Raw genomic sequence first — 13,621 nt, forward strand, 5'->3', positions numbered from 1 at the left:
ATTCTTTGCTTGAGCCTTCTAAAAGAATTAATAGCAAAGTTAAGGGAAACAATAATTGTGATATCAAGAAATTTTTTACAAAATATAACTACCTTTTTCTTATTTCTACTGATCATTTCTTCTACTTTAGACATCTTCCTCTTTGATGGTGGTCGGCCCTTACTTCGTACCTTTAGAGGGCTTCTAAATTTTATGCTTGTACTTGTGGTTTGGTGTTGCTCATTATCTTCTTCTAAAAACATTGGATGTAGAACTTCATTAGAATAACTCCCATAATAATGTGCATTGGCCATCAACTTTTCCATTGCTTCATCCATGTGTTTCATCAGAAAATTATATTTCTCCACAGAGCCGGCCCGAATTTCAGCAACTTTAGAAAAATGAGAACATAATTTATTGTATCGGCCCTTTTCCTCACTACTTTGCGTGTCATCATAGCAAATTCACCACACATGTATGCCTTCGTTTTATATCCTTCCTCCACCGGGGTAAGATATATCGGTTTCAGATTTCTTTTACATTCTTCTCAATCAAAACCTTGCAAATGTGTTTGCAAAGAATTCCTCTAAACTCGAACAAATTACATGAGCATTTAATATCAAGTTCCCCTGAATTGTGGTACACATTGAATGCCACTTGCCTTCTAACTTTGCCTTCTTTTCCCCTGAAAATGTCCGTCACATGGAATGTACTTATTTGCCCATCTAATTTGATAAGTGAAAGATTACAATATAACATTCCCCGCAACTCATCTTGAAACAACTTAAAGATTTCATTTGTATAGGCTTCTTGTAGTTGCTTCTGAAAGTAACAATCAGTTAACATTGGAAAACTAGAGTTGAAAGATGCAAAATCAGCCTTTGCTTCTTTTTTAATCTTACTTTTCAACGCATTATCATATTGCTCCACAAATTGTTTCAATGATGTTGTTGGACCAACATATCCATCAAAAAAAGCATTGATGCTTTCACTTCTTTGAGTTGTGGACATGCCCGCCCAAAAAATGCCTTTCACATATACGGGAGCCCATCGATGCCGAATTTTGTACAAAGAATTTACCCATTCATTTTTTTCAACATTATAGTCATTTACCATCATCAACCAAATGTCTTCAAATTCTTGAATGCCAACTGCTTCATAAATTATACTTTTCAAAATTCTCTTTATCGCTTTGTATTCACTCAGTCCACCAAGCTTCTCAGGAATTTTCTTCATAATGTACCAAAGACAGAGACGATGATGAGAATTTGGAAAAACCACTCTAATTGCTCCTTGGATGGCCATGCATTGATCTGTAATGATTGCTTTAGGGGTTTTACCCGACATGCATTCTAGCCAAGTTTTGAACAACCATATGTATGTTTCAGTATTCTCCTTCGATAATAAACCGCATCCAAACAAGATCGTTTGCCCGTGATGATTTACACCAACAAATGTAGCAAAAGGCATATCATACTTATTTGTTAAGTATGTTGTGTCAAAAGAGATAACATCACCGAAGGCTTCATAAGCCGATCTTGACCTTGCATCTGCCCAAAACACATTTCTTAAACGGCCTTCCTCATCCATATCAATGAGATGAAAAAATTAGAATTTCTCTGTTGCATGCTCAAGAAGTAATTTTCAAGTGCCTCATCATCCCCAACTCCCTAGTCTGAACTGCCTTGCTTTTGCAATGTAGTTCCGACAGTCCTTCTCAGTGTATGTCAGATTTTCATACCCCCACCTTCAACAGCTAATGAATGAAAATTTTTGCTTGAAGTTATACCTGCTTTATCATTTACTTCAAGCCTTCTCCTGACATGTGCATCTATTTTTTTATTGCACTTTTGGAAATGAGATTTATGCGGACTAAGTGCATGATTATGCTCCAAAATGACACTAGAAATAGTAAAACATCCATCATTGTCAACAATCACATTAATCTTCGCTTGGCAATTTGTTTTGGTGGATAACCTTGGATTGAAATAATTTTTTGCTATTGATATCCTTTTCCCACTTTTTACACATGCAAGTGTATAATACTTCAACTTTCCATCATCATCATCTAACCTTTTACTCTTTTTTGTAATACCAAACCCTTCCTGCCGAGCATACTCAATATATAAATTATAAACTTCTTCTTTGAAATTAAGCACCATACCGGCTATTAGCACATCCTTATTAAGCAATGAATCCTCTGGTTGTGTCAATTGCTCTTTCTCTTTGTTCAATGCTTCTGCACTAGAAGATCCAACCATGGTCTTGTTCATGGCCTGTTCAGAATAACCAACTTCTAAATCTTCCATATTTTACTTGGTTTGAATCTGATAAGTGCTTGTGCGATATGAATGCGAAGCGTTCATTTCTTATGTTGAGCATTACTTTTCTCGGGTTTTTACACTAATACGTGTGTTTCTATGTTACTTTTATGCAGGAGAGGTTGTGAAATCAATTATGAAGGAAAGAAGCCAATGTGGATCACAATGCACCGATTTTGGAGGAAATCTTGCTAAAGTCCAAACGCGAAGATATAAGTAGGGTGTAAGATGCTAGAGTGTGTGCCAACCTCCCCGTATTTGAGTTAGCACGACCATTTGGAGGGGCACAAGGGCAGTCACACTTAAGCATTCCGACTTATGCACATAGAACAAGATCTCCATTAACTTATCCGTCATTGAAGAAGCAAAATGATCTATGGCAGAAACGTGTGCCCGTTTATGTTACCTAGATGAAAAAGAGGATTTGGGAGTATTCTTGGCAGAGTACTGTAGCAAAACGGTAGCAGTTACTGTTCACAGCCGTCCGAAAATCTCAATTCCAGAGAATCCACACGGGCCTGTGGAAATTACCCACGCTCGTGCGGAAATTCCACAGGGTCGATCACAGGGGCGTGTGGATTCCTGATTCCAGCCCTATTTAAAGCCGATTTCAGCCCCGATTTCATGATTCTTTTCTCCATCTTTTCTCTAACTTGAGAGAGGGCTTCGGCTAGGGTTTTGAGGGATATTGGCCAAGGTTTTGGAGAGGTTCTACGGCTTTGACATCGTCATTCCTTAGGAAGAAGGTTGGTAGGGGAGCTTCCGTCGAGGCGCAACACATACCGGACGAGGGAATCTTTGGACGACGAGTAGAGGACTTTCCACAAAACCATCGACACGACCATCGAGAGGGTTTTTCTATGGATTCATTGCTTTTACATTCTATTTCTTTGATTGTACTTAGCTCCATGGAGAGCTAAACCCCTAGTGGGTACTTGGGTATTTTTGAACCCTAGGATGTATTCATTTCATTGAATCTCTTTATTATGCTTTTAATTAATTGATGTTTTACTCTGAGTTCCAATCTTGAATGCTTGATTGTTTGAACATTTCCCCTAGAGTGACACTAGGGTTGAGAGTTCTTGTTGGTAACATTGTGAGTGAGTGACACACCACGAGCGTTAGACAAAGCTAGGTTGGAGAGGGTTGAGAGGGTGAGTCGAGAGGTACAGGAGCGTCCCCTTTCTCCTCCGACGTGATAGATTCTACCTCCGTTCCTCGAGTTCTTTGCGGCCATAATAGAGTGAATGTTCTAAGGGATGACCCTCTGCTGGGGCTTAGTTGCGAGTGCAACGGAGTGAAGTATTGAGGTGATCTTAGTATGTAGGGCTTAATCGTGGTTAGGGACCTTCCACCTGGACCAAAGGGTTATGTCTATAATTAGGAAGAGATGTATCACTTGGAATCCCTAGAACCCATTGCAACTCTATGAGAGTGCGAGGTTGAGGGGTTATCTAATCTCTCCTCAGAGACATGTATAGAGTTAGGCATAGTTGACCTTAGATTTGGGACTATGTATTAAAGGATTTCCACGACTCACTATTGCATTGATTAGAAAGCATAATAGAGAGTTCTTGCACTTGAAATGATTATCCTAGGTGGAGCATTATCCAGGTACCCCATCTTTATCGATTGCCTTATCTCCTTCTTTATTTTTTCTCTCTTACTTGTTGTTTTTATTGTTGAGAATTGAATCATTGTCACACTTATCACTATTGATTTTTCACATAGCTAAGAAGCGAATTAAGTGGTTTTATTCCCTACTCCCTGTGGATTCAATACCCGCTCACCCGGGATTATTACTTCGACAAACCCGTGCACTTGCGGGATATACGCAAGGGGACCTTGTCAGAATCTATAATACACATAAACAATAAAATACGTTAACAATTTATTTTTGCTTAATACACACAATAGCCCAATACATTAACAATGAAATCTATAATACACACAATAGCCCAATAATCATAGTCCAATACATTAACAATGAAATCTATAATACACACAATAGCCCAACAATGAAATCTATAATACACACAATAGCCCAACAATAAAATCTATAATACACACAATAGCCCAATAATCATAGACCAATACATTAACAATGAAATCTATAATACACACAATAGCCCAATAATCATATCCCAATAATCATATCCCAATAATCATTGATTAAACCTAAATAAAATTTACAAGAATACACATAAACGTTACAATTTATTTTCAGGGACTTACGTCTATGGGCGATGCCGGTAATGAGGTAGAGAATGCGATGACGGCGGTCGGAGAATGCTTCGACAAAAGGTTGCTACAGTCGATGCCGGTGGCTGGAGAATGTGAGGGCTGCAGTCGACGCCGGTGGCTGGAGAATGTAAGGGCTGCAGTCGACGCCGATGGAGTAGAGGAGAACAAGCAGAGATCTCAGCGACAGGGGAGAATAACTCTAGTGGGAGAATGCCATGATGATCAGCTGCACTATAGACGACTCCGGTGGAGTAGAAGAGGCAAAGTTCTCGGCGATAGATGAATAGAGGAGGGAAGCAAGATAGGAGAAGAGCCCTAACTTTAATGTTCTTTAATGTTTTAAAATTAGGGATAAGTTTATCATTTATTAGTTTGTTTTTTTTAAAATAAAGCTGAATAGGAGAGAGAAAGTGAGGGCCAGGTCATTTGGTCAATTGTTTCGTGAAGCCTCTTCGCGGGATATAGCATTACTCAAATAAAAATTGTGAAACTAAGTAAAATGGACAAAAAAGTAAATTTAATTTTTATTTATATTCCGTCTGTTTTTATCCTGACTCTCTTTTTATGTCGATAAAGTGAGTTAATAGGATAAGGCTATCATATTCTATTGGCTCACCTAACAAAGTATACCCTGCCCACCAAATAGATCCATATACTTATATGTTTTGATTTTAAATAAGTATTGATTATAGTTAACGGATTTACAGTATCTCACTAATTGTCCAATAAGAATTCATTTTCATCTCAAAACTATTGAGTACCCAATTTGAATAAAAAGAGTCAAAATTTAAATATAAATTTGCATACAAATTTCTATTTAAATTTTTATTGAGTTTTTAAATAAAAGATAGATTTTTAAAATTATGATTTATAACTACACTCAAATCTAAATTAATATAATTTTAAAACATAAAATTTAGGTATTTAAAATAGTTATAGATAAGATTTACTTATTACTTTTATTATTTTCATTCTTTACTTGTTCTCCATTCATTGCGTTATTTTCATATTAAAAATATTTAGGGGTCGTTTGGTTCACGGTAATGTAGAAAGTGTTACGTGGTAATCTGAAAATATTACCACGTTTGGCATTACACTGATGGCAATTTAGATGGTAATATAACATTATTAACTTATAAATATTACCAAGAAAGTACGTGATAATATGTCATTACCACGAACCAAATGGCCCCTTAATTCAATCCTTCTTTCTTTTTCTTCCTAAAAATTTTATCTTATTGTTTTATTTTCAATTTTAACTAATTTTTTTTATTTGAAGGAGATAATAATAATAATAATAATAATAATAATAATATAATAATAATAATAATAATAATCCAAGTAAAGTTTGCACTTTCACAATAAATCCCACTAGGTTTGCATTTCCCTTCAAGGTCCCTCTTTTTTAATCCATATTCCTCAAACAGTGTTAAATACGGGGTTAAATGGTATTGAAAAATTACTTGATTACCCCTAAGTAGAGAAACACAAACCCAGGTGCATGAAATGACATTTTTGCCCTCCAAACCATAAAATACCTTTTTCAAAAAACATCCTTAATTATTACTTTATTAATTCTCTTCCTTACAACAACCTTTTCTCATATTGAAAAAATGACGAATTGGCTATGAATTATAATTTTTTAATTAAAATCAGGTTAGAGTTTGAAATAAAAATTAAAATGTTATTATTATTTTTAATTGACTCTTATTTAAGAATGAAATTTCCTTTTTATCACTTTAATTGTCACATATTTTTCTACCTTGAGTTTTACCTCTCAAGTTAGAACACTCAAATAAAAATTTTTTATTTTTAATTATTGACTGAATTGATATTTCTCTTATTTCACTTTCATATTCTAAAATTATTTGTAAACTTAGTTGGGCAAAGCTTTTTGTATGCATCGGGAGTCACGAACTTCACTTTTTCTCGAGAAATGTCAAGTGCCCAACGCTCACATATCTCACCCATGTCTATCTCTAGTGAGCTCAAGACTGTGAATTGAAGCACACATTCTTCTCCTTTATATCTCACCACAGCAGAGAAAGTTTTCATTAATGATGAAACCTACATGAAATTTCAAAACCCTACATGATAAAACGTATGATGGAGGATTCTATCCACAACCAAGAAAATGGTGAAAATAAGAAGAAGAAGTAGAAAAACAAGAGGAAAAAAAAGAACAAACTTACTTGTTCACAGTTTCCTCCACCAACCCAAAGCAAGAAGAAAAAGAAGATGTTGAAGAAATATGAGAAGTAGGAGGAGGAGAAAAGGAAAAAGTCTCTGACAATATTTAATGTGACATGACTTGGTGGGAAAAACTCCACCAACTTTTCCACTCAAAAGTAATGAGCATTTCAGACTTTTCACATGTCACTAACATAACGGACTAAAAAGAATTTGGCTAAAAAAAAGAGGGACCTAATGGAAAATGGAAAAGGCAGAGGGACTGTAGTGGAAGTTTGAAACTTGCTAGGGACTTATAAGTCATTTTCTCTTAATAATAATAATAATAATAATAATAATAATAATAATAATATTAATTTAAAGATTAAAAAATGATTATTTAGATAGAGAACATAAGTAGAAAATTGGCAAAGTTAACATTAGAAAAGATTCAATCTAAACCTTAAATATTACAAATTAACATAAAACTTTCTTCATTAGTTATAAATATTTAATTTATATAAATAATGCACGTTTTTAATATTACTAATTTATAGAGATAAAAAATTACACAGATTGATTTTTAATTTTAGTCCAATATTAAAAAAACAAAATAAAAATAAAAGAAATTTCAATTACTATAATAAAATAATTAATGAAATAAAGAAGTAAATGATGAAAAAATTATTTAAGGAATAAGAACATGATTGACAAAGTAAAATCAAACCCATTATATATAAATTAAACTATTGTGGATGACCATGTTGACATGAAACACTAATAAGAAAGTATAGTTTCGCACCGTGCTGTCAGTGAAAGAGTAAGTGTTTCTGACAATCTGACTCAGGTTACTAAGGGTAAACAAATGAACTCTAAACCTCTGACTTGGGTTATTGAGGGTAGACAAATGAACTCTGAACCCCTGACTCGGGTTGTGGAGTTTCAACAAATAACATATGATATCTTTGTTTTTGAAATAGTAAATTGGGAGACATATACTCTAGATTATAGAATAAAATTATATTCTATTGAATTACTTTGTTTCTGAATTATATTTTGACAAGTGTTGCACTGCATTATATTATCGGTATTTGAATTTTGAATTTTTGAAATTTTACATGATCCCAATATTTTTAGTGATTACTTAATAGGCTATGAAGCTTATAAATTTTATTTTCATTTTTTTCATATTAGGATTAGGGTTGAGTGGTGGCTAGCTTAACTGGGTCGTTGAGCAAAGCGCTTCTAGTTAATAATGTTTTGTAGTTTGTTTTTCATAGACCAAGAATCTTTATTTGAATAATTGTATCTCGAACCTTAGAGTTTCGAAGTATGTGATTTTTGAGGTTTTAGTGTTTCTATTCCTGAAGTTGTGGCACTTTCTAGATTGCACAGTTTATTCTGAGACGGGTATTAAGGGCTTACATGCCTACTTGGCTTCGGCCTTGTAGGTATGCGGCCGTTTGTTGACACTCCGGGCTTGAGACGTGACATTTATTTAGTCTCCAAATTCAACTATACATTAACAAAGTCAATAGATGGGGCACGACAACTATCGTGATGATCCCGAGGAGGGACACTCTACCACTCAATCCTTGGGGTGCCGCAAGGCTAACCAATAGCCTAGAAACAACAATAATTATACTGGTACAAGATATAGAAGTACACTAGTACACAACAGAAGTATCAACAACAACCACATTAATAATCAGAATTAGATAGGTTCACAAATGCACAGGGAAACAATAACAACAATAGCATACAACTGATACACCAAGGGTTTAAGAGTTGTTTAGATACAAAACTATGCAACAAGGTTTACTACACACTAATGGATCCATAAGTCAACCAAAATGCATGTCCATGATAAAAATTAAATATAGAATAACTGAAAAGATACACAGAAGATAGGACAGTAGTAAATGCTCAGCACGTTGCCACACTACCGCACCTACTACCTGCAAAATGCTAGGAAAAGGAAAGAGGGGTGAGCAACTAACATTACTAAATGATGAGAAGTTAGTATAACTCTAATAGAAATACCACAATAATGACATAAATCTCAAACTATGATACTTTGTTAATAAAAATAACTAGTTTAGAGCGTGAATACATATAATAGCAAACTTTAATATAAAAATAGCAAGAAAGATTGAATAAGAAGACATTCTACCTCAATTAGGGTTTTATAATATCAAAGTGGAAAAATACTGACAATGGAGTTCCAAATTATGAAAATAAGCTAATCATGAAGCAAAGCTTCCACAATAAACATGTAAACAAAAATAGTTCCCAATTATAAGTATAACTAAGTAAATAACATGGGTTTCACAATAAGTAAACATAATACTATTGCCAAATCGAATTTATAGGAGACTTTCTCCTAAGAACGACAGCTGGGTTTCGCCCGCTCACCACAAATTTAAGATAACACTACAAAAAAAAACAATGGGAATAAAAATCAAACCCATAATAAAAGAACACCCAACACTCACCTAGCATAAAGTGGTCTAGAAACATCCTAAACCTTCACCGCGGCAGCGACCAGGTTCAGAGCCATCAAAGTACTCATGCCTTTGACATTGACACATTGGTTCACCGTATGGTTACAATGGCTACCTGATGAATATCCAGTCAAGATTCTACACTTCCACTTGAACTGGCACTTGTAGTAATTAGCCTCTCTACCACGCCATCTCAAAAAGCTGTCCGTGGAGACCCCCTACTACAGTAGGGTATCGCCATACAAACTCAACAATAAGTATAACTCCACATGGAGTACAATAGCCAACATAATAGTCAAATAATTCAAGAATTACCATCCATTCTAGAAGGGAATGATGCATAGACAACTCAAAATAGTTTAGCATGAATCACTACACAAAAAGCAATTTAAGGGACAACCCAGAAATCTTTCCATTTGAACACAAATTTTCATAAAAGAAGCACCAAGAAATAAGTTTATTCTAGGTTTAAAAGCTTCTTAAAAGCAATCATAATAACCGACAAAAACTCATTAAGCAAGATAGATTATATAAACATATAAATATGGGTAATCTTCTAATAGAGTCATTCTTAATAGTCCTACTTGCTAAATTGATGATTTCTTTTCCTTGCAAGCTAATCCTTGGCTAGCTCTTTGCCTCGAGCCAATGCTTCACCTCCTTGCCAATCACAACAAACACCATTAAAGGTTAGTACAAAAATCTAAGTAAAGAAACCCTATGTTCATTCTACCAAACAACCCTAAATCGAACCTAGGATTGGATCAAAGCTAGCTTTAAAGGTTACCAATGAATTCCTAATGGTTTGAACTTTACTCTAATCAAAAGAAATCAAAGAAACACCAAAGCTTATTGGTAGTACAGTAAATTCAGGATTGCTACAGTAAAACCCCCGACCCTGTACACAGGTTTTCTCCTGATTTACAACATCTAACCAAGAAATTGTTTTACAAACAATCACACATATGAAAAACAAAGACATTGGCTTTGATTTGAGCCTACAAACAACCCAATCCATGGTGTATTCCTAGGTTTTCAAAGATTTACAAAAACAAGGAAATATGAGAGAAATACGAAAGAAAAACCTTGGATTGATGCCTTACTGAATACACAAGTAAAAGAAGAATAGAATGGATGCTTAGTTCACTGAAAAAAACACCAGAAAAATTCTCTAGGGTTTGAGGTGTTCGGCCGAATGTGGTAAATTAAGAAGAAGAAGGATAGATGGAAGAAGTAATGAAGAATTCGTGCTGCTATAGTAACATACAGCTATAGTGTTAGGCTAAAAAGCTACTATACTGGGCTAACTATAGTTACAGTAAAAACTCGTTATAACAATTTTGACATGAGCTTTATAAAATAAGAGCAATTTTGTATCATACCATCAATGAAATATTAATGGATTTGATATTCTGACTTAGACCATAAACTTAAAACAAATAGGTTTTAATATTCTTACTTTTGTGGTACTGATGTAAAACAAATGATCATCAAAAAGTGGAAAACATCTATTTTGTTTTATTTTTTTACAATTTATTTTTTTTTTGAAGAGAGATTTTTTATGGCTATTATACTCTGATCTATTTGAATATTTTGATACTCATGCTATATTATTCTAATATACCAATAAACATGTTGTTGGTAATTAAATTGCTTTATTGTATATAAATCTTATTTGTAAAACCTAAGTGATTCAAATGAGATTTGAGTGAATTACTTACTAGGTTGTTGATACGCCTCTTACGTATCTGCATGTACATGGGTTATACAAGTAGTAAAGTGTACCCAAAAGGATCGGGTAGTCAAATCCATAGGGACTAGTATAGCTCTCGATATTTGCTCATTTCTAATATCTAGCTGGTTCAAAGATTGGATTAAAGTAATTAACACTACTAAAGAATAGAAGAATAGAGAATAAAGAAGAGACAGGGTTTTGGGTTGAAGAGATAGCAGTGGAAAAAGGACAATACACCGGATTTATCCCTTGACAAATGCAATAAATAAACATTGATTCAAGAGTTTCTTCTTGGACCATGGTGAACACATAGGGAGGGTTTGATAATGTACGTACTCGCCCAAGGCTTAGAGCGGACTCAACATATAGAAAGATAAGCAATATGAACAAAAGGAAGATCAAAAGAAAACTCAAGAATCAATATCACTAAAATCAAAGCATTAGAAGTCAAGGTTCATCATCCTAGGCATCAAAAGACGGTTAGCCCCTCATAGTATTACAAATAATCATATGAAAGCAATAAGAGAAATAGAAATTATCCATTAAACTCCCGTCTTTCTTCACAATCAAGTAAGAGAGGACTTGATAATGTTTGTCGCCGATAATCCTGTTTTGTCCACGTTTGTCTTTGCTCTAAATCTGGCCCTGAATGGTGCTGATGGCTACCCTAACCTATGCCTTAAGAAGGAGAAAAAAAACTCCTCTTCAAATCTAACTTTAGGACTTAAATAACCATTTTCCTGATGTAAGCACACTCGTGTTGATGGGTGTGCTAATGACTATGCTTGGCTCCATATCTCGGGGTTTAATTTCAGCACAAAAACCAGTAAATCGCACGGCATAAGCATGCCTGTGCTTACTACCCGTGCTTGGAAAGCATGCTCGTGCAAGGAGTATAGTGACAACATTGATATTCTCATGAGATTTCAAGTAAAATATATGAGGGTAAGCACACCCGTGCTTGGAGAGCGCGCTTGTGCAAAGAGCATAGTGACCATGCTGATATTCTCATGAGATTTCCAGTAAAATGCACAAGGGTAAGCATGCCCATGCTTACCGACCATGCTCCTTTAGCACGATGATGCTAGGGCAGTGAAACCGTGCTTCTCAGTTCTGTGTAAGCTCCAGTAAAATGCAAGGAGGTTCAACATGCCCTTGCTTCCGATAATGCTTCTGAGCATGTGTGTGCTTTGGACCCTGCTTATCCTGAAACTTTTATTCAAACAAAGGTTTGCATAAGATATGGTCTATTTTCATTTATTTTTGTCCAAACCCCAATTAATTGTAACATTTAGCAAACATACCTTAAGTAGTATCGGGTTATCATAAAAGCCTACTAAAAGGACAAGTAAAACACACTATCGGTATCAAGAGTGACTAATATGGAGATTAGTAAGGATGGGCTTATCAAGTAGTAGTTATGTCATATGTGTGGGCTTACTTTTGTGCTAAAGTTTATATATTTGTATATTGAACTTCAAATTGCTGCAAAATGTTGCATTTGATGTTAGTTATTGATTTTGAAGATTAATGTCTTTTTAATATTAGTATTTTGTATTCAAAGTTTGAAACAAGTTTAAGACTTTCCAAATGAGTTCATGTCTTACTGCAAATGCTTGTTTATTCCACTTCAGTTCATTTAATGAAATTTGGGGCATGATAGCTACCAATGATCCAAGTTGTGAGCTATTTTTAGATCAGACTGATAGGGATGCAAGTGTATGAGCTGATCATTTAATAAAGTGTGTAAAAGCACAGTGTCAATCCATATGGAAGAAAGTGAATACTAGTAATAATCCTGAACCATAGCCTAAGCGATCGAATGTTGTGTGTGTGAATAGAAGAAAGCAAAGAAAAGAAAATATGAAAAATGATAGGCAAGAAGTCAAGGAAGAAGAGATGTTCAGGCATAGTATTCCTCTATAGTTATTAAGTGTAAGACAAAGGTTGTTTAAGCATGCAATCCTATTTGAACGAGAGGTTTCCAGAATTATACTATACCTTGATTTCTTAGGAGAAGTGTAATTAAATAGGTGCAGAGCTAATACAGACATCCACTTAATTGCATTAACATTCTATGAAACCTTAATGTGAGTTAATGACAATCTTTTAAGTAGATAATCTTTCCCGTAGAGAGAAATTATCCTGAATATGAATACAGAGTAGAGATGCGATTTCTCCTAAAATCCAAAGAGCATGGAGATTATCACTAACCCATTCAAAAGGATTGTGGGAGACGAAGTCTAAAAAGTACCCTAACCAGAGATGTACTCACTATTCTCTCGAATTACAGCATGTGTATGCTAGGTGAGAATTTCTTCTCACCATATAGCACACCAAACATGATAGCTAGGGCTTTCGCCTAGTTAAAAACCAAGCATTCAAACACGCAATTAGATTCAAATAGAAATATGATTGCAATTAAGAAAATAATTAAGGAATTAAAGATCCAACAACCAATGTCAAAAGTATAAACCATAGAGTTCAACTATGCCTAAACATCTACAAATTAGCTCTCTGTTAATGGAGGGCAAGCATCCAAGATACAAATAATAGGAGAAAACATGAAAGCCGTCAAAACCCCCTTCTCAATCATGCCAATGAAGGATTATCGGAGAAGTCCTAGGAAAGCTTCCACGCACGATCTTTAATCCCTTTGAATGTTGATC

The 13,621-nt window shown here is 34.7% G+C and overlaps 1 protein-coding gene across 1 annotated transcript; it reads right to left on the reverse strand.

Annotated features, from left to right (window-relative positions):
• Positions 1–504: 504 nt before the first annotated feature.
• On the reverse strand, positions 505–1,569 carry LOC120259952 (protein FAR1-RELATED SEQUENCE 6-like). Its single transcript, XM_039267405.1, has one exon. It carries the CDS (start codon positions 1,567–1,569, stop codon positions 505–507), a length of 1,065 nt encoding a protein of 354 aa, XP_039123339.1.
• Between the last annotated feature and the right edge of the window lie 12,052 nt (positions 1,570–13,621).

The sequence above is a fragment of the Dioscorea cayenensis genome, chromosome 5 (genome assembly GCF_009730915.1).
Source record: "Dioscorea cayenensis subsp. rotundata cultivar TDr96_F1 chromosome 5, TDr96_F1_v2_PseudoChromosome.rev07_lg8_w22 25.fasta, whole genome shotgun sequence".
NCBI lineage: Eukaryota > Viridiplantae > Streptophyta > Magnoliopsida > Dioscoreales > Dioscoreaceae > Dioscorea > Dioscorea cayenensis.